The sequence below is a fragment of the Pungitius pungitius genome, chromosome 3, assembly GCF_949316345.1.
Source record: "Pungitius pungitius chromosome 3, fPunPun2.1, whole genome shotgun sequence".
NCBI classification, from domain to species: domain Eukaryota; kingdom Metazoa; phylum Chordata; class Actinopteri; order Perciformes; family Gasterosteidae; genus Pungitius; species Pungitius pungitius.
The window spans coordinates 15,931,042-15,949,460 of NC_084902.1; the positions used below are offsets into that span (position 1 = coordinate 15,931,042).

Consider the following 18,419-nt stretch of genomic DNA (forward strand, 5'->3'; position numbering starts at 1 on the left):
AATTTAGTTTGAAACACCGTAAATATACATGGCAGCACATAAGATTATCTTTGCATTCATATATTGTAATAAATAAGTTTAATCAATGTTAGGTTTTGTACTAGAAATTGTATGGACAACAGAAATGCACTGTAATACGAAAATCATTCAATATTGTGATTTTTACATGAATTACTTTAAAAATGTATTTTGTTAGTGTTAAATATACGGACCATCATGCACTTTAAAGAAATCTGTTTAAAAAAAACTGTCCACATACAAGACATTACGGTATGTTTTTTGGCAGTTGTAAATTCAACAGTTCAAAACTTTGTTTATGGAAAATGACTGACTATATTTTTAAAATGAATAGTCCTTTACTGGTGGAGTGGTGGTTAGCGCTGTTTCCTCATACCATGAAGAGCCTGGGTTTGACTCCACTCCGTGTCTGTGTTGATTCTTCTGCTGAATACTTATTCCCACGGTCCAAAAACACCCGAGTCCGAGCCCGAGTCCGTCCCCTCCCCTGCAACCCACCCTGTGTGAAGGATACGCCACCTTGAAGTTGACTTACAGAACTTTGAACACAAGTTTTTTTATAACAGGCATAAATATTGATATTGCAATGTGTTTGGGGCTTGGACTCCATCCTGCCGTAGAATAGAAGAGTGGCCGGGATGCCGAGCTGAGATGAAGCATATCCCCTTCTTTTGGGAGTCCAGAGACTGGTGGTGGTGGTTGAGAATTAGTTGCTCCAATTTCCTGATGTGCCAGGTTCTGCTGTAGATTGAAGGTGTCAGAGGTGGTGGCGGGTCGCCTTTGGTGCGCGCTGAAATGACAACTGACAGCAAAAGAGAGAACAGTCTTTTAACGTTTGCCAGCACTGATGCAATTGGTTCACGGTACCCTACTGGTTGACTGGTAATACCTGACCCCTCACGTATTCACGTGATATACGTATACGTATATACGGCACAGCCTGTCCAGTCTTCCTGACTGAATTTTCGCCTAAGCTTCACTTCTCAGTACCGTATTTTCCACAGATATGCTGTTTTAACGCAAATTACTGTCAACAAGTTTTTTAATAGTCATTTGCCGTAAGACAGTTTTGAACCGTGAAATTTACTACTGCCAAAAAACATACCGTAATATCTTATACGTTGTCGTATAAGATATTACGGTATTACAGTATTGTCGTTTTTACGGTGAAGTTCTGGCAACCACAGCTGCCAGTATTTCACCATATTTTCAACAGATCTTTTTACAGTGTAGCCTACCATAAACCATATACTGCACGACAGCAACTTAAGAGATGTTAGTCGACAAAGATTAAATCGACCAGAATGTCAACTAATGGAAGAGGAAGCTATGTAGTTATCTTTTCTCAGAGAAAGTGACACAGAAGGAAGATGTGTGATGTCTACTGTTATTATAGTTGTGTATGGTTGTATTGCACAGTTATTTTGTGAGAAAAGAACACATGTGAGGATCAGAAAAAAAATGTTACCAGATATTTCAGGCATGGATATGATGTCAACCCCCAAAGTTGAGCCCCGCAGAGCTCTTTCAACGATGCACCGTCTTTGGCCACCAGACGGCATCAGGAACCCACTAACGCTTCAATGGACCAAAACAACCCATAGAAAGTTTCCCTTTGCTAAATGTCCCCGTCGGTTGCCGGTGTTCAATGAATAGATCATTATTCAAACAAGTAAAAGGGAAACAATAAAACAAACTTGGAATACCCTTTTGGGCAAAACATATGACCCAAGACCAAAGAATACTTTTTAAATTTCCTATTCTCACTTCCCTGTTGGATCCCCTCTCAGACGAAAACAAAACCATTCAAACCGTCCCCAGATTGTTTTAGTCTGGACTTCCCCTTTGAAAATACACAATTCAACTTCTAAAAATGCGCACAGACGTGGGTCGATGCGCTTCCCGGTCGAGCCCTTTTGGCATCTCACTCACTTCAATTCACCCTTCTACTTTTAGACGCAAAGGGTTCAGATCCCTGGCGGGCGTCCCCCTTCACAGCCACCAGGTAAATGTGGCGGTCAGTTGGCGGGACACCGGTGCCATACAGGGCTTGTTGACACGGTCAGTCAGTGGGAGACAAGCCAGAGAATGTGAGAGAGCCTCTAAAGTCACTCAGTCCTGGCTTCCTGATGTGGACAGAGCAGGCAGGCAGAGCTCTGTTGAACAAGCAGATGTTTTACACTGAGGCCGTTACCCTCATTTCCTGGGCGGAGAGCTGCTCGCTCTATTAGACGAGTAACAGGAACCTGAAAAAAAAAGAGAAAAGTTAGAAAGAGAGAGAGCGAGAGAGCGAGTAGGAGTGAGAGGGGAGTGCAAGAGAAAAGTTAGCTGAGCTCCCACAAATCACTTTGTCACCAGCAAGCTCTGACAAGCATCAGGAGAGAGGAGAGAGAGAGAGAGAGAGAGAGAGAGAGAGAGAGAGAGAGAGAAAGAAAGAAAGAGAGAGGGAGTTAAACAGCGGTGCGAGTTGTGTCAGACGAGACTGAACGGGGAAGGTGTGAAGGAGCTGCACTGGGCATAAAAGGAGGGGACACCGATGGATGGATAGAGAGGAGGGAGAACAGAGACGACCCGACTCTCAGAACAGTGTGAGGGACTTCACTGCTGCCGCTGTCTCTGTGAACCGTACGCTCAGATAAAGAGAAGGTGTGTCAAACTTTGCTTTCAAGAGGACAGTGTTCGGTTACTTACATGCTTGAGCTGCTTGAGAGCAGTATCATATTTTTACACGGTTATGGCTGCCTCGTGTGTGTGTGTGCATCTCCGCGTGAAGTGTAGGCAGTCATAGGCGTTCAACGTGCTCTCTGGTGATCTGCAGCTGTGCACAGGTCACATGCTGTTATTGCTAGAAGAAAAAAGAGGTAGTTGGAACGGGGGAGCGACACAAGTTTATCAAATTCAAGTTTTTTGTCCTGTGGGAACATTTCTGGGTGGATTTAGTGCATTGGTTTGTGAACTGGTCTAAAGTAAGTCAGTTTCAAAATTTCAAAATCCTGGACTAGTCTTTTGTTCCCTGTGCCAAGGATATTTGATCAGGTCTGGGGTGGAATCTAAGCCGCTGGGGTCATCGGATCAAACAACAATGCTGGTTTCTTTTCACTTTAAGCACACAATGTAATCATTGGCTTGTTTTCTTCCTTCGTGACATTTAGAGAGGCCCCACTAAACATGTGCTGGACTGCCTCGAGTTCTCTGTAAGGAAACCTTGTTGGTTGCGGAGGACAGGAAGCGGTGTCAGCTGAAACGCCTCTGACTCGGATATTAAGTACATTTATTTTGCTCGGCTGCTGGCTGAGGACAAAAAGAAGACAGAGAGGACACATGGATTTATACTTAAAATAATCAAATGAGACAAATGAGGATTCAGAGGGTGCGTGGATTGATTTGGGCTTGCTGTCTGTGTGCGTGTTTGTTTTGCTCCGAAATCATTTGACAGCTCTGCTCTTGGCTTGATTTCAGGGTCTAGGACGTCATCGCGTTACCTGTGTGGCTGAGTCAGAGGGCCGACTCGGCACCAGCGGTCTGTCCGCCCACTGCGAGATTCTCTCCATCCATACGCTCAAAGAAGACACACCAGTAGCCCTAAACTTTGCGGGCCCTCCACACTGCTTTATTTGTTCTGCTGGTGTAAACACCTCACGTCACTCACACCTCCCCACGGAGTGATTCACCTCTCTCCAAGCCTTCTCCGGTTGTACACAGGCAGCGAGAGAAAAGGTGAGGGAGCATACGCAGAGAACCAAAGCGGTCGCAAGTGTTGAGGTCAGCGCCATGAGGCTGGCGTTCTTGGTGCTCGTGGCTGTGTACACGGCAGGCAACGCGAGCGGCATGTCCACGTGTAAAACGGTGGACCAGCAGATGGTGAGGAAGAGGCGCATCGAGGCCATCAGGAGCCAGATCCTCAGCAAACTGCGCTTAGCAAAAGAGCCAGAGACCGACCAGGCGGGGGACGAGGAGGAGATCCCGACGACCCTGCTGTCCCTGTACAACAGCACCAAGGAGATGCTGAGAGAGCAGCGGAGGGTGGAGACGGACATCTCCTCGGAGCAGGAGGAGGAGGAGTACTTTGCCAAGGTGCTGCACAAGTTCAATATGACCGGTGAGTTCCAGATGCATCACTCCAGCGTTGCGCCTACATGCCGTAGTCGAGAATGCGGGGGAATTGCTGGTGGCTTAACTGCAGCTCTCAGAAGGTCAAGTAGTATAACTGTTTTTCCGGTACTACATTGATAATGGCCAAACAAACCAAAAGACAGTCTGAGGCATTTTTTCTCAGTCAAAGCCAATATCGCACGTTGACGTTTCGTTGGCCCACAAAAACGTTCAGTTTGCAGGTAATGCTTTTGGCATTGTACGACTCGCCGAACAAGAGATATAGAATATATATCGAGAGACCGTTATTGAAAGTTAATTTGAATTTATTGGTTAATTTGGTATATAGGTTATTCAAATGTATTTGGTCTGAAGTTACTTGGTATAAAAGATACTGTATTAATTTGACTTGCTAGTGAAAGTTACGTAGTATAAAAAAAACGAGCAACAAAAATGCAAGTAGGTCTGGTGAGGATGGATCGGGGCTTTGGTGATTTGGTCAAACACAGGTCTTTCCCCCAATAGCTCGCTGTTGCTGTCCTGCGTGAACTTAAAAGAAAACGTTGACTTTCCACTTGTTACATAAGCCTGTTACACTTGTTGCTTCAAACTCAACTAACATTGTGATGGGATTGTTGTCTTTTTTTCCTCACTTCAGTTTTCAGACCTAATCGATCGCTTCACAAGGCTAACCAAGTGTCATTGTGTGTTTCTGATATGAGCAAAACGAGTCTGTAATTAAAGCTGTTGAATATGCACATATATGCCTTAAAGGCGATGTTAGCCCAATTGAATTAGCTGGGTTCAGCTGTGATATAGTCAATAATAACATGTTTACCCCTTCTGCTCTGCACCCGACATGCTAGCAAGTTAGCAGAACACGCTGTGTTGCCTTTCCTTGGATCTGTTGCATTTTTACTGCTTTATTAGCGCTGTTTGTTTGGCTAGCCTGCTGCGCTGTTTGTTCAGCCAAACGTTTCTTTGGCTGTAATCGAGCAATGAATCCCAAACGATGATGATAAACAGACTTTTATAATGCCTTGCTCCATTGTTTTCTACATGTCTAAATTCAGGTTGACATTCACACTATCCCTCTTTTATCCACCACTTCAAAAGGGAAACTTAAGTGTATGGACTGTGTCCAGGAGTGTGTGGCCCAAATAAAGAAGAAAGGAACATAAATAATAAGGGGGCTTGAGTTTTGTTCCGCTTACATGGAACCCAAAAGAAAATCAGCCGCCTATCAAGGGAAAAATTAGATGAGAGAAGAAGTGCACTCCGTCTTTGGTCTTTCTCGCTTTTTTTTCTGTCTGTGTACCTCAGGGATTGGGGGTTTCCTGTAATTTGAGCATTGGGTTCTCCATTGCTTGTCCTGTCACTTGTCCTGCATCATATCTCATTCTCCCTGAACATTTTCCCCTTCATTTCCATAAATCTCTCCGCCCATGATTAACTCGCCTCTCTCTCTCTCTCTCTCTCTCTCTTTCTCTCTTGCTCTCTCTCTCCTCTGTATTTCCTGTGCTTATTATCAGTGTGTTTGTGACGGGACAGCTTGTCAGGAAGGAAGGCAAGGCCGATGGCCACTGAGATCGCCAGTGACTCAGGTCCGCTGCAAGCGGTGCCCATAGAGAACATGTGTTTCCTTCCTCTGTTGAACACCCCTTCACTGTCTTAACCCTCAGCACGGCTTCTTAAAAAGCACACGGGGAGAGGAGGGTTTGGCAAATACGAAAACACACACACATACACGCAGACAGGAGGGGGTAGGCAACAATCCAGCTTCTGTTTATATAAAACTGAGAACTGTGTGTGAGCAAAGCCATTAAAAAAAGAAGCCAAGTGGAGAACAAGTTTTCATTTTTAATATATTCTTCAACCAATCCTATCCGTCAACTCCGTTTATGGTTCTTTTTAAGTGGACGACTAACACTTACCTTAACGGCCTAAGGGGATGCATAATTGTGTGCATTTAAGAACTTTATAGCGTTGGCCTCTGTCGTGGTAACTGCGTCCCAGATTATGCTGGATTCCCTTTGGTGAATTATCAGTCCCAGCCCGCCGTTGAAGGCCCACACAAATTTACCTCATCCCATTGAACTCGTTAACGAAGAGAACACTTTCCCCTTGGCCACTTTGCGCCCCACTCAGGAGGTAAATCAGTTCGCCAAATATTTGTTAAATTCAAGAATAAATCAGGCTGCTGCAGCCCTACAACAATGAATAGCGGCAACAGAGTGTCAGGACGCCATTGGTATAAACAGGGCGAGGCTGGTGGGACTAGACATTGACGGGTGGGCCGTGGGAGGGTGGAGCTCAGAGTACATATGGAGGAGGCAGTTAGTTATTTAGCCTCTTGCTGGAATCTGGTTCCTCCCACTGGTAATTACAGAGCTGTCTCCCTGCCTGTCACAACAGCTGTCTCTTGGCTTACCTGCGGATATGCCCTGATTCAACACACAAATCCCCCCCCCACACACACACCCATGTTAGTGTGCGGGCCAGGGTGCTGCCTTTGCCCAAGAGTAAGGCATGGGCAAGAAAATGTTAACCGGAAAGAGCAGTTCAGTGACAGCAACTTGATTGGAAAGTAGAAGTGAGTATGAAGCTCCTTAGAGGAAGTAACCCAGCTTCCTGTTCAGTAAACAGTTCTCTCAGACATTAATCTCGTGTTTCCCTCCAACTAGCCTGAGAGGTTGGCGTTCTCTTAGCTCGACGTCGCTTGTTACTGCTCTTCCGCTGTGTTTCTATTCGAGCGCACACATCAAAACATTTAACTGTGCTCTGGGTGGGGTCGGTAGAATGTCATCTCATTACCCCCTCACTAGCAAACGCCAGCTCTCTGTTTCTCAGTTTTAAGCAACAACACAGATGGGAAAATTGTGCAAGTGGTACACCAGGCAGCCGAGACATGGAGGATCCCGGTACAGGCTGCATTCTTGCTCCTGTCAAAGAGTAATTCCCGGACTTTGAGTGCAGAGAATCCCGGCTTTGGCAGGCTGAGGCACAGTGGAAGGTTTGGGCCTGTGCCAGGTCCCAGGCTCCACTGATTTGCATCTCCAATTTCCCTGCACCCTTCAACCCCTTCACAACTATGAGATATATTTTTCTGTGCTATGGTTTTTTTCTTCTATATTTTTTTACAACCTCCCTCGACACACACCTCCTCCCATAGTTGTTTTTCACTCTTGAATGTCTTCCCTCCCAGCCTCCACTTGTTTTGCTCGTCCCTTTCCAACATAATCCTTTTGCAAAGTAACGCTGCTAGATTTATGGCATTAAGGCCTTCAGTAGCTTGGCTCTGTTTTCCATCAGCCTGTGCAGGGGGAATGTTCCTGCTGTCACGATGCGGGCCGGCATGAATATTTAGCTGCAGTTAAGATTAGTGAAAAACACTGAGTTTAGCTATCGTGCATAATTTGAAAATTTGCTTATGTACACATTTTGCAGCTTTGTCTGCTAATTTAAGAAAACAATGTCGTTTTAGAATTTGTCGCTTAAACGTGCAATATTTTATCCCTGACTTTGTCATTTCACTTCTACTGCTTGGCTCATACAATCTAAATGCAGTCATCAGTTATATAAAAAGGGAAAAACCTACAAACTAACAGCAGGACAAGAGTTTCTCAAAAGCAAGAAGTCTGCTGAAGCTCTGGGTGTTGGCCTAAAATCTTGCTATCGTTGTGAGCGCTGTGTTTTATGTGACAATTACCGGGTGCCGCAAGGACCTTGAATGCATATTGGATCAAATCTAAAGTGGCCGAGACGAGTCCTCCCTGCCGTGTGGACACTACGTACCTTGGAAGTAACATCCGCTTAGCTATAGTTTGCTGATCCAACTGTTCGGGCTGGTTGGATGACAGTAAACGGCCAAATGAAGGTCCGTCCGCCCTTCTTCTCCCATCAATGTAGAATCTTTGGAATGAGTCTTCTTGTTTCTGTCACACACATTATCAGGCTCCTTTAAAAGTCGTGTTTGTGTTTTTCCACCTCATGTACATCATTTGTTTCCCCAGAGCTACCATTTTTTATCACGTTCTGTTTGTATTTAAAAAAATGATATGTTTTTGTGCCAAAAAAATGAATGAATCTTCTGTAAAGAACACACCAGTTTTCTACCATTGGTCGTGCAAAAAAAACTCTCAGTAGTGCCCCCGTCCTTCTAATCCCCACTAACATTTTTCATGGATCAAAAGGAAAATAGATTATAAAGGGAAAGGAAATAAATTCCAATAAATTCCACAGGAGTACTTGTGTATGTGCCGTATTGGAACTCCTCGAAGAACATGTGAACTACATTTCCCATATCCAAATAGTGCCTCTATTTATGCATTGTTTGTTTGAACAAATTCAATGAAATCACTTACCTATGTGTTTTCCAGGTTTCTCTTTGGCATAATCGAATATTGTGCCTTTAAGGCGTCCCAAAATTTGAGACAAATCCTTGCATGAACTTGGCTGTCCAAAATTGTTTTGTGAAATGTGAAAGTAATAGTTTGATTCATCCCCACAGCAATAAACAACACAGGGACCACCAAAGCTTCCAAAACTATCCCGATGATCTTCAATATCTCAGAGATACGAGATAGTGTGGGAGATTACCGCCTGCTGACCAGCGCTGAGCTACGGATGCTCATCAAAGACACCAAGATAGCTTCTGAGCAGCGAGTGGAGCTGTACCAGGGTCTCGGGACGCCCCGCTATCTCGCTTCCCGCTTTGTCACCAACCAGTGGAACGACAAATGGCTGTCCTTCGATGTCACTGAGACGTTGCAGACCTGGCTCAATGGCAACAGTGAGATAAACACGCTTTGCTTATTGTTCTGATACCACTATGACCTCTGTCTAGTTTTTCAGTTCAGTGCAACCTCTTGCAGTTTACAGATGATATGAGTTACCTTGGTTTTTAAATGTCCCAATGTTGTAAATTTATGTCTCACCAGAGGATGAAGAGGGTTTCCAACTTCGAGTGTTCATTGAATGTGGCCAGACAAATGTCGACAGTACCTTCAGCTTTATTATTTCTGGCCTCGAGTCTGGTAGGGGAGACATAGGAACCTTGCGAACAAGGGCAAAGCAACCACCCTACATCCTGACCATGTCCATCCCTCAGAACAGCAGCAGCCACCTCACCTCGCGCAAAAAACGTTCCACTGAGACAACGGACACCTGCACAGCGTAAGCGATCCTGCAAATATTACGTTGTTCTGTCATCTCATTGACATTTTCATAGCTGCAATTTCACCCCTCATTTCACTGACGAGCTGCCTCGCAAGGCAAATGCCCTCAGCAGCCATTGACCCTTAGCTAAGCCCCGCCCCACTATGCTACTTTGCCACTCCAAGCTATTAGAGCTACTTTAGAGGCTAAACTCACTAACTGCACTCCATGAAGAAGTACTATCAGAAAATGTACTTTTTACAGCAACTCGAGATAGAAAATTACAGTTTCACAAAAGATTGTTCCCCTGTTTTTCACTTATGCAGCCAGACAGAGACCTGCTGCGTGAGAAGCCTTTACATCGACTTCAGGAAAGATCTGGGCTGGAAGTGGATACATAAGCCAAATGGCTACAACGCCAATTACTGCATGGGATCCTGCACCTACATCTGGAATGCTGAAAACAAATATTCTCAGGTATGGTGCAATCCTTCACTATCATGTAAAGTTGGGCAACACAGACCCAACGCTGCTGCTCACTCGCAATCACGTACGGTTGCCCCCGGGACAGAAAAGAGACCCGGCAACTCTGGGCAGCAATAAAACCGTCATGACCAAGTTGATGAGTGTCTTTGCTACCAGGTTCTCACCAGATCCAGATACTGAAACTTTATCTGTGTAATTACCTCATTGCCTTGGATAAGATTCAGCTCATTTAAAGTATCTGCTGAATGCAATGAGGTTGTTGAAATGTACACCCCAGAGCTGTGTGCAGACGGAGCATTGTCCGCCCCTATTAAGAGCCCCCCATGGCCGGAGTCATCAGGTCGAAACCCTGCCCTCGCTGTGGGGGGGATAAGTGTGCGTGCTGATGCTATGGGCACTTCCTTGCCTTGTTTAAATGTTTATTCAGGTTTTTTGTGTGTGTGGGCCAGAATGCAGGGGATAAAGCTCACCGCGTGGTGGTTGATAACCATTTGAGTCATTGATAAATGTGGTCAGGCTTGGTGTTGACTTGTGCATTGGAATACAGTTTAGTCACGATGATAAGGAATTCATCATTCTAAATGTCTATACAGCTTATCAGTGTCATCACAATGAGGATGAATATCTAAAAAGGCTTCCCTTCATCCATTCCTTTATTCAAGATAATATTTCCTCTAGTATACTGTATATGTCACAGGATATGAATGCAGATATCTCAGACAACTGCTGATTATTTGCCAATAACATGTCTCGGTTCTGTAAAGATTATCATTTGACACTGTCATGCGAAGTGCTTTTGCCTACAGACAGATATACATACATCAGTGAGGCCTGGTACACTACGTCATGGCTGGACCACTGTATAAGTACAGCTGATTCACATGCTTCATTAAGATGTATGGCCATTCTTTAGAAGTCTACAACAACTGATCATATGCCTTTTTCTATATCGATATATGTTGAAGATCTCCCGACACTAACTAGTAATTAGTTTCAACGCAGAAAAGCTGAACTGGTCAACTCTTAAAAAAGAGGACTTCATAGCCTATTATGCTATACAACTATGTGTACTGATGTTAACTGTACGGATGTGGAGCATAGGAGAGATCTCTGCTCCAAGTATAATGATATAGTCAGTACTTTGTATGAAGGTAGTGAGCCACACTACTAGCATGAATATGAGATAAATGCATCAATGACGATTATGTCACAAGAGGTGTACCAAGCTATAAATATGCTGGTTGATGGCGAAGCAAGTGGTACTGCTGAACATCTTCAATATGCAAGTCTGAGGATAGCTCATCTTTTTGCCATTTGATTTACCGGCCTCCTTAAGGCATATGTAAAGGTCAAAACTTATCTGTTCTCATATGTTTTGACCGTGTTAATCATGGAAAATGGTTTGAAAAATTGGGGCCAAATGGCGCCAAAGTCTCTTAGTCCCATTTGGGGTCAACAATGGTGTCCGACAAGGAGGGATTTTCGCCCCCCTAGTTCTTTTTATCCTATATATTGATGATCTTTCCCAGCAGTTGAAAGCCTGTAACACTGGGTGCATGATTGGTAATACCTTAGTTAATCATAATATGTATGCAGATGATCTTGATTTTTAGCCCAAGTAGTGCTGGTCTCCAGTAGCTCCTTTCAATATGTGCTGTCTATGGTGTGGAACATGATATAAAATACAATGCCAATAAGGGTGCTATCTCAATTTGTAAAACGAAAGAGGTCCAAATTCTAACATTACCTGACTTTAAATTGGCTGATAATTACCTCATTGCCTTGGATAAGCTGCTATATCAGTACACTGAATATAAAAGTTATACAGTTTGGAATTACATTTACAATCACTGTTCAAGACCATTGGGACAAATACCAGGATTGTAGCAAGAAGCACTCTCGTAATTTCTTGACCATGAATCCACCGGCTATAAAAGCGGCTTTTCACCTTGGGAATTCTGAGCTGCGTTCTCTGTCTTCATGTCTTTCCCTCATATAATTGTTCACAGATTTTGGCCCTGTACAAGCATCACAACCCAGGAGCCTCCGCCCAGCCTTGCTGTGTTCCACAGACACTGGAGCCACTGCCAATCCTATACTACGTGGGCAGGCACCACAAGGTATTGATGCCGTGGCCAAGTAACCTTCATTCTGGGGTGAAATGTTTACAGAACATTTTATGTGAAAGCAACACTTTAGTCAAAGTTTAATCACTCTGCTGTTGATTTTTCACCTTCAGGTGGAGCAGCTGTCCAACATGATTGTGAAGTCCTGCAAGTGCAGCTAAAAATACGTGATGGCCAACACTCAAACACACTGTGAGATGTGTTCTAGAGCACGGAGGGAGCATGTGACGAAGGGGACGAGAAACAAAATGTGGAACAAAATGTCTGAAGTCATCGGGGTCTTTGCGGTCACCACCATTCCTTCTGCAAACACTCTACCTTCATCACACCTTGAACTTCATATAGATATTAAAGATTTCATTTTCTATGCCTATATAATTTTCACCTTCCTGTCATGAAAAAGGCCTGTCCTGAAATGAGACAGATGTGTAAAGAATGTATGCCAGTTTGTCAGCTCGACATGAAAAAAATATATCCCCCCCACCCCCACCACCACCAAAAAAAGAAAGAAAATGGATAAAGAATGCCAAAGGACTCGAGGACCAAGATGAACGTAATAGAAGAACTCCTTTTTTTTTTTAAATGACTTTTCTTACTTCCGTAGCATCGCCCCAATGAGCTCACAGTTAAAAGGTGCTATGAATCCCAGGTATGGAAAACAGTGGCGGTTGTTGGGGACTTTCCTTGACCAGGAAGCCACAGGTGTTTTTGGAGATTGTTTGCGTCGCACAGGACAGCAGACAGCTGCGGGGGCGGGGACAGTACGACCCGGGGAATCTCCCTCTGACTGACTGGTCGAGAGCCATCAGGCAGCACAGCAGCGCTTCACTCAAACCGTCTTTTTGTATTTTTTTGCAGACTTGACTTATACGATGCTTTTGTTTTGTTCTCATTGCTCTAATATCAGATTCTCCTTATGAAGCCTTCTTCAGCCGTGCTGTCAAACAACATGAGTACTATCAGGGGATGTAAGAGCAATGACAGCGTGTTTTTTTCTCCCGCTCAGGATTCACAGCAAGCTAGTTGTGTCTAGAGGGTGATGGTCAGGGTATGTTGCTGTGGTGTCGTGTTTTAGGGAAGCCGTTGAGACTCAACATACACATTTGCTGTTTTATTAGTAATGTAGGGGCAATTTTTTTTTACTCTCATCTGAAGTGTGATGCTTTTGCACAACTCAAGAAACAACCCAAAACTTTGTAGTGCACTTACCATTTGAAATTTGAATTTGTAAATATTTTAACATTATGAAATAAAAGTTGATGTTAAATTATCACGTCAGAGTGGAAGATTTTGATTGCAAGATAAAACCACATGCTGTGTTTACACCTGTGTGTGTGTGTGTGTTTTTCACTTGTGGCTGCGTGCAAGCGCATTGATTCTATGACACAAGCCCAAACACACCTTAAACGTGTTGTGAATGTGATCATCAGCAGTTGTTTTCTTATTTTATTATATAAAAATGTCAAATGTAAAATGTCAAATGTTATATCATGTTAGCATTGAGCATTCTCTTCAGTCGGTGAATGTCCAATGTCCAAGTTTGCTAGAGAGAAAATAGTTCCTCTATGAAATTTCCAACACAGTCTGTGGATTATCCTCAGTAACCAGCTATGGATTTCTGTAAAGAGAATTTGCTGTTGAGTCTCTTAAATGTATTTTGTTCTTCGCGCAACACAAGGCGAGTAATAGTCCCAATATATTGATGACAAGGCAAACATCTCTACGGTCATTATCTCTAACACAGATTTATTTCTGATTTCGGGGTGTACTGCCCTTTAAAATCTCCCCTGTAACCCTCTGCTGATCGGGATAGACCTCCCTCAGCATGTACAACAGCAGACATCATGCTACTTTCAGCAGATGACATAAAAACAGATTTCTGCTCTTCGCAGCGACTGTTCAACGTCAGGAGGGGGAGATCTACCAGTGGAAAACCGTGACGTGTGCCAGGTGCGTGTGGTCTATTTCTGGGCAGGCGGTGGCGGCCTGTTTACTCTGGACTGAGGACGACAGCCGGAAAAGAAGAGCAGCGAGTCCTGCCGGGCTTCACCGACGACCCAGCACAGGATTTGCCGGACGCCAGGCCCAATTCTTGGCAGCGCTTTTCACCTGTAGGGATGCATATCATACCAAGAATTCTCCTAACACCTTGTCAACCCCCACCCACCCAGCCAGCCCCACCCCTCTCCCTCAGTACTCAAGGGATTACTGGAAGCCCACAATTCTGAATTTGGAGTGTGGAGAGCAGGTCCAGACCCGTTGGTAAGTCTCAGACTTAAGGGCATGGAAAATTAAACACCCCACTGTACACATGCACATGAAAAAGACTGAACCTACTGACACACACACACACACACACACACCGCCTTGGCTCAAGCGCATCAACGGCGAATGCCTTACATAAGCGTTGCAGCGTGAGCGATGCGTGCACGGCCAATGAGGTGACATTGATCCATGCTATCTCTTTCCAAAGGTGGTCATGTTACCAACTCTTCCCACTGAAAAGCTCAGGAATTTTTTCTCTCACAAGTCAACACAGAGAGACGCTTGTTGAGGAAATTTCTCAACCCATGGCAGATAAATAAAGTGAAATGAAACATGATCAACATAATTGAATCTTCTCGTGTCTCACCTCTCAAAATGATCCTCGCAGATCTCTTGCCAGGTCTTGCATTTTAATGGTGCCGTGCACAATATGTACTGTTTTATCTTGGCAGCGAAGATGTTTTGGAATGTTAAAATGAGGGTTTGTTTTGCCTTCAAAGAAAACAGGTCAATTATCCAACCTAAACAAGCAGAGCATGAGTTTTGATGGAGGAAACAAGATCATTAAAATGAGTTTGTAAAACTGCTAGTCCACCTGCTTTATTTTCCCTGTAATGGCTGAACAAACACTACAGATGTCAAGAGGCTCATGAATGTATCAAAGAACAGTCCCGGAGGAAAGTAAAACCTCAAGCAGGCTTGTCCTTCTCACTGATGTTCATTTCTCAGCAGCTGCTTCCTCAAGAGTGTTTTATGGGACAGAAACAAACTGCTGACACCTGCCGAAGCACATCCCAGAAACTGCTCCATATGGAGATGGAAGAAAAGGGTGTGTGCTTGAGTCCATCGTACCACGTACGTATGTTGTGCAAGGAGGGAGAGCTGAGATGTATGCCTGCGGCATTTCATGGTCAAGCAGGTGTTGTAGCTAACGCGATCCACGTGCCGTGTTTATACGACTGCATGAGTAACCGGAAGAAAAAAAAGTTTCCTTTGCACTTGCGAGTAAGTAAATCTTTAATTGCATCCATGTGCTTGTAATACTTCTTTTATCTGCAACACATAACACGAAAGGCTCTGTTTCAATGCTGCTTGATACTTTTTGTCTTTCTTTGTGGCACTTTAACAAGCTCATGAAAGGTGAGGATGCTGAATGAAGGCTGATTTGGACACCGCCAGCACCGAAATGCTATTTTGGGTTCGGTGTTATTACATCTGTGACATTTCCAATTATATGTCCAATGCTGTGATTCGGCCACAACTGGTCATTATAAGTGGAGCACTGAAGCGACCTGGTGTTGTTTCTGTGGATTCAGATGGTGCTGACTGTGACCTTAATAATACTCCAGAGTCCTACTGCTGCTCCGCTCGGCTTCATAAACAGCACAGCTGCTCAAAGCCATTGTTGCTCCAGGTGCAGAAACTGTGCATGTAGACACACAAATACTCACCCGTCAACAAACGTACCTTCCGATTCCCAGTTTCTGCTGTTTTGTGATTAATAATCTTATATTATTTTTACTTAAAGCCGTGATTGATGGCTGCCATCTAATTTTAATACCTTTTTGCTGTTGTAAAATGCGTCCCTCATATATTTGTACTAATCGAGAATTGTCTCTGTTTCGTAAGAAACGTTATGTTATTGGTGAAATACTATTATTCTTCGAGAATTCAAGGTAACAAAGGATGAATAATTGTCGCCCTAACCCTAACCCTCTTCTTTAAAAAAGATTATTTGTAAGGTTTATCTATATTACATCAGTTGATAGAAGTATAAACTGAAGGAAATACTTTTCTACTTTTCTTTCTTGTTGTTTCTATGTTAATCGCATTTTTTTTTTGTTTTCTTCATTTCCTCAAAGCACATCACCATCAAACAGTATCATAAGCAATTTCAATGTTATGACCATTCTTGAGTTTCTCTTCATGTAAAGGATTTGTTGTAGTCTACATTGCTGTCAATATTTTTACCTAGGTAGATTTTGCAATTCGTACCCTATGCTTCTCATTAATATGTAATAACACACACACACACACACACACATACACACACTCATTATTCAAACTTTTTTACAAATGGTCAAAGATAGATGTATAAGCTAAATGCATGAAAACATGAACTGCTGAGTATGCAGAAGGATCACAATGTGTTTACACGATTTTTCCCCCTCTCCACCTGTCTTCTTTTTGAGTGATTCCCTCACTTCACACCTGTAGGCCCAGATTCTTATCGTAGTCTAAGTCAGCCGAGTCTGTCCTTTTCGCTCTTGTCCTTTGTTGTCTTTACCGTAACCCTCCCCCTCTGGCTATGGGAAGCCTCCTGGGCCCGTTGGCGTTATCGCCTTCACCAAACAAGGCATGATATAGGGGAAGAACACAGGTATAGGGGAGTGAATGAATGGGGAATAAAAAGACCACACACCTCTGCTCGCTGCCCATAACACATTAAAAATATAGAAATCTCTCAAATCATTTCCCCCAGATGTCATGAAGAGGATCAAAGGCAAAGAGAAGAAATTCAAACCCTCTTCAAAGTGAAAACTACAAAGGGAAATTATGATAAACCATGTGTGAGTATCTGAGTGTGCTTGCAAAGCATGTCTGACACATTTGCTGCTCAGTGAGCAACGCGATTTCTTAAAAACGGAAACCTTCTCTGTACCAATTAAACGTTTGCACTGTTCCTTCTCAGGGTACCACCTCTCCATTTCCTTCCTCTCCAGCTCTCCGTCCCTGCGGAAACAGGTGGACACATCTCACCCTCTAAACAGCTTCCACGTCTCCGGATAAATATTAGAGGAGAGGATCTGAGGTCTGAAAAGTCAACATTGGCCATAAGGACACTCCGAGGAGAGCAGTTCAATCTTACATGTGCATACTTTTTTTTTTCTTTCATTCACAAGGTGACATTAGAATTCTAAACCAAGCTGACAGACAGTAGTAGCAGTTTATATAACTTCACTCTAATGTTGGCTCTGTTTTTGTTCCCCACCAATTACAGTCGAGCCAGATGTGTGTATCATGTGGGTTCATGTAAGTTATAACCTTTTTCCTTTTTTAACACGTCTACGTGGGCTTTTTAAACACAGGAAAGTCTTCTAAGAATAGACGATAGACAGATTAACAGTCAACCTTTCTATTTTTTTGTTCTTGTGCGTCATGTTGTACGTTATGAATACGTCATGACCACGCCGGAAAGAAGGCTGAGTAAACAAGGAAATTGTTACAGTGGTTACTATTTTTTCAATTCAAACCAAAGTTGGTGAATGATGGAAAGGTGACACACTAACACTAACAAAGAGTTTTTTTGTTGAAATGAAGTGTGTTTTACACTGATGAGTGAGGTCAAATGAATGTTTCTGTCAATGGAGTCTTCTAACCTTGAGGAGAACATATCACTGCTCTTTCTTTCCACATCTAAGTATGTGAAACGCTCAAATGTTGGAACCAATAACAGAAAAGGTTTTGAGGTGGGTGTTATGTTTCTATGTCACTGCAGATCGAAGCTGGCCATCAATGCAGAGTCTTTTGAAACACAAATGAATTTGGTTAATAGTAAAGGGTATATAGTTTGCCGAAAAAAGCTAAATGGCTCCGGTGATGGACACAAGGTCGGTGAAATCAAAACAATGAGCCAAAATGTCTTAAAGGGCTTTATAGAGATTATCCTTGGTGGGTTTGTCCCTGCGAGGGAGTTCTTTCAAACAAAGGAGCAGTTGATGGGCCACTGTGGGTGCAGAGCCCAGTCATCTTCTATTCAAAGCATTGGCCATTCGATCCCAGGCCCTGCTAACCAGCGTGTCCATGTGTCCTCGGGCAAGACACTTAAGCCAACACTGATCCTCTATCTGTGACTATGGTTTGTGAATGGGTGGATGTTAGTTACTGATGAGCAGGTAAGCACTGTGTATGGCTCCTGTCATCAGCGTGTGATGTTAAAGCGTCAACTGGAACACGCTATACAAGTAAAGTCCACATAAGAGAGTAATGATGATGATTTGACAGAAAAGGAATCATAAACTGCTTTGATGCTGTAATATGTACTGTAAAGTGTATATTACCGGGTTTTTAACAGTGTTGTGTGCAGGTCAAGGTATGATCCATTGATCCTCTTATTGAATCATTGTTGTCCTCTGTACAATGCAGACTAAACACTACTACACTATATGGCACACTATGTAGTTTATAGTAAAGTGAATGATTTTGGACACAACCGTAAAGTTGCAGAAGCCAGAGGAACAGATGCATGCTGGGAAACGTGGTTGGGCTTTAGCT

The 18,419-nt window shown here is 43.5% G+C and overlaps 1 protein-coding gene and 1 long non-coding RNA gene across 4 annotated transcripts; both read left to right on the plus strand.

Moving 5' to 3' along the window:
- Positions 1-2,276: 2,276 nt before the first annotated feature.
- On the plus strand, positions 2,277-13,150 carry tgfb1a (transforming growth factor, beta 1a). 3 transcript variants are annotated; one of them, XM_037470912.2, is made up of 8 exons: positions 2,277-2,664; positions 3,042-3,132; positions 3,478-4,117; positions 8,621-8,902; positions 9,051-9,285; positions 9,594-9,744; positions 11,763-11,873; positions 11,993-13,150. In XM_037470912.2, the coding sequence occupies exons 3-8, from the start codon at positions 3,790-3,792 to the stop codon at positions 12,038-12,040; spliced, it is 1,155 nt and encodes a 384-aa protein (XP_037326809.1). In that variant the 5' UTR covers positions 2,277-2,664; positions 3,042-3,132; positions 3,478-3,789; the 3' UTR covers positions 12,041-13,150. The 3 variants fall into 3 exon arrangements, with proteins under 3 accessions (XP_037326809.1, XP_037326800.1, XP_037326818.1); XM_037470903.2 differs by lacking the exon at positions 3,042-3,132; XM_037470921.2 differs by lacking the exons at positions 2,277-2,664; positions 3,042-3,132 and adding an exon at positions 3,169-3,388.
- A 749-nt stretch (positions 13,151-13,899) lies between these two features.
- Positions 13,900-18,112, plus strand: LOC119216102 (uncharacterized). The gene is made up of 4 exons (XR_009955984.1): positions 13,900-14,141; positions 14,877-14,999; positions 16,627-16,714; positions 16,837-18,112. It is a non-coding gene; the product is annotated as an uncharacterized LOC119216102 (long non-coding RNA).
- The last annotated feature ends 307 nt before the right edge of the window (positions 18,113-18,419 follow it).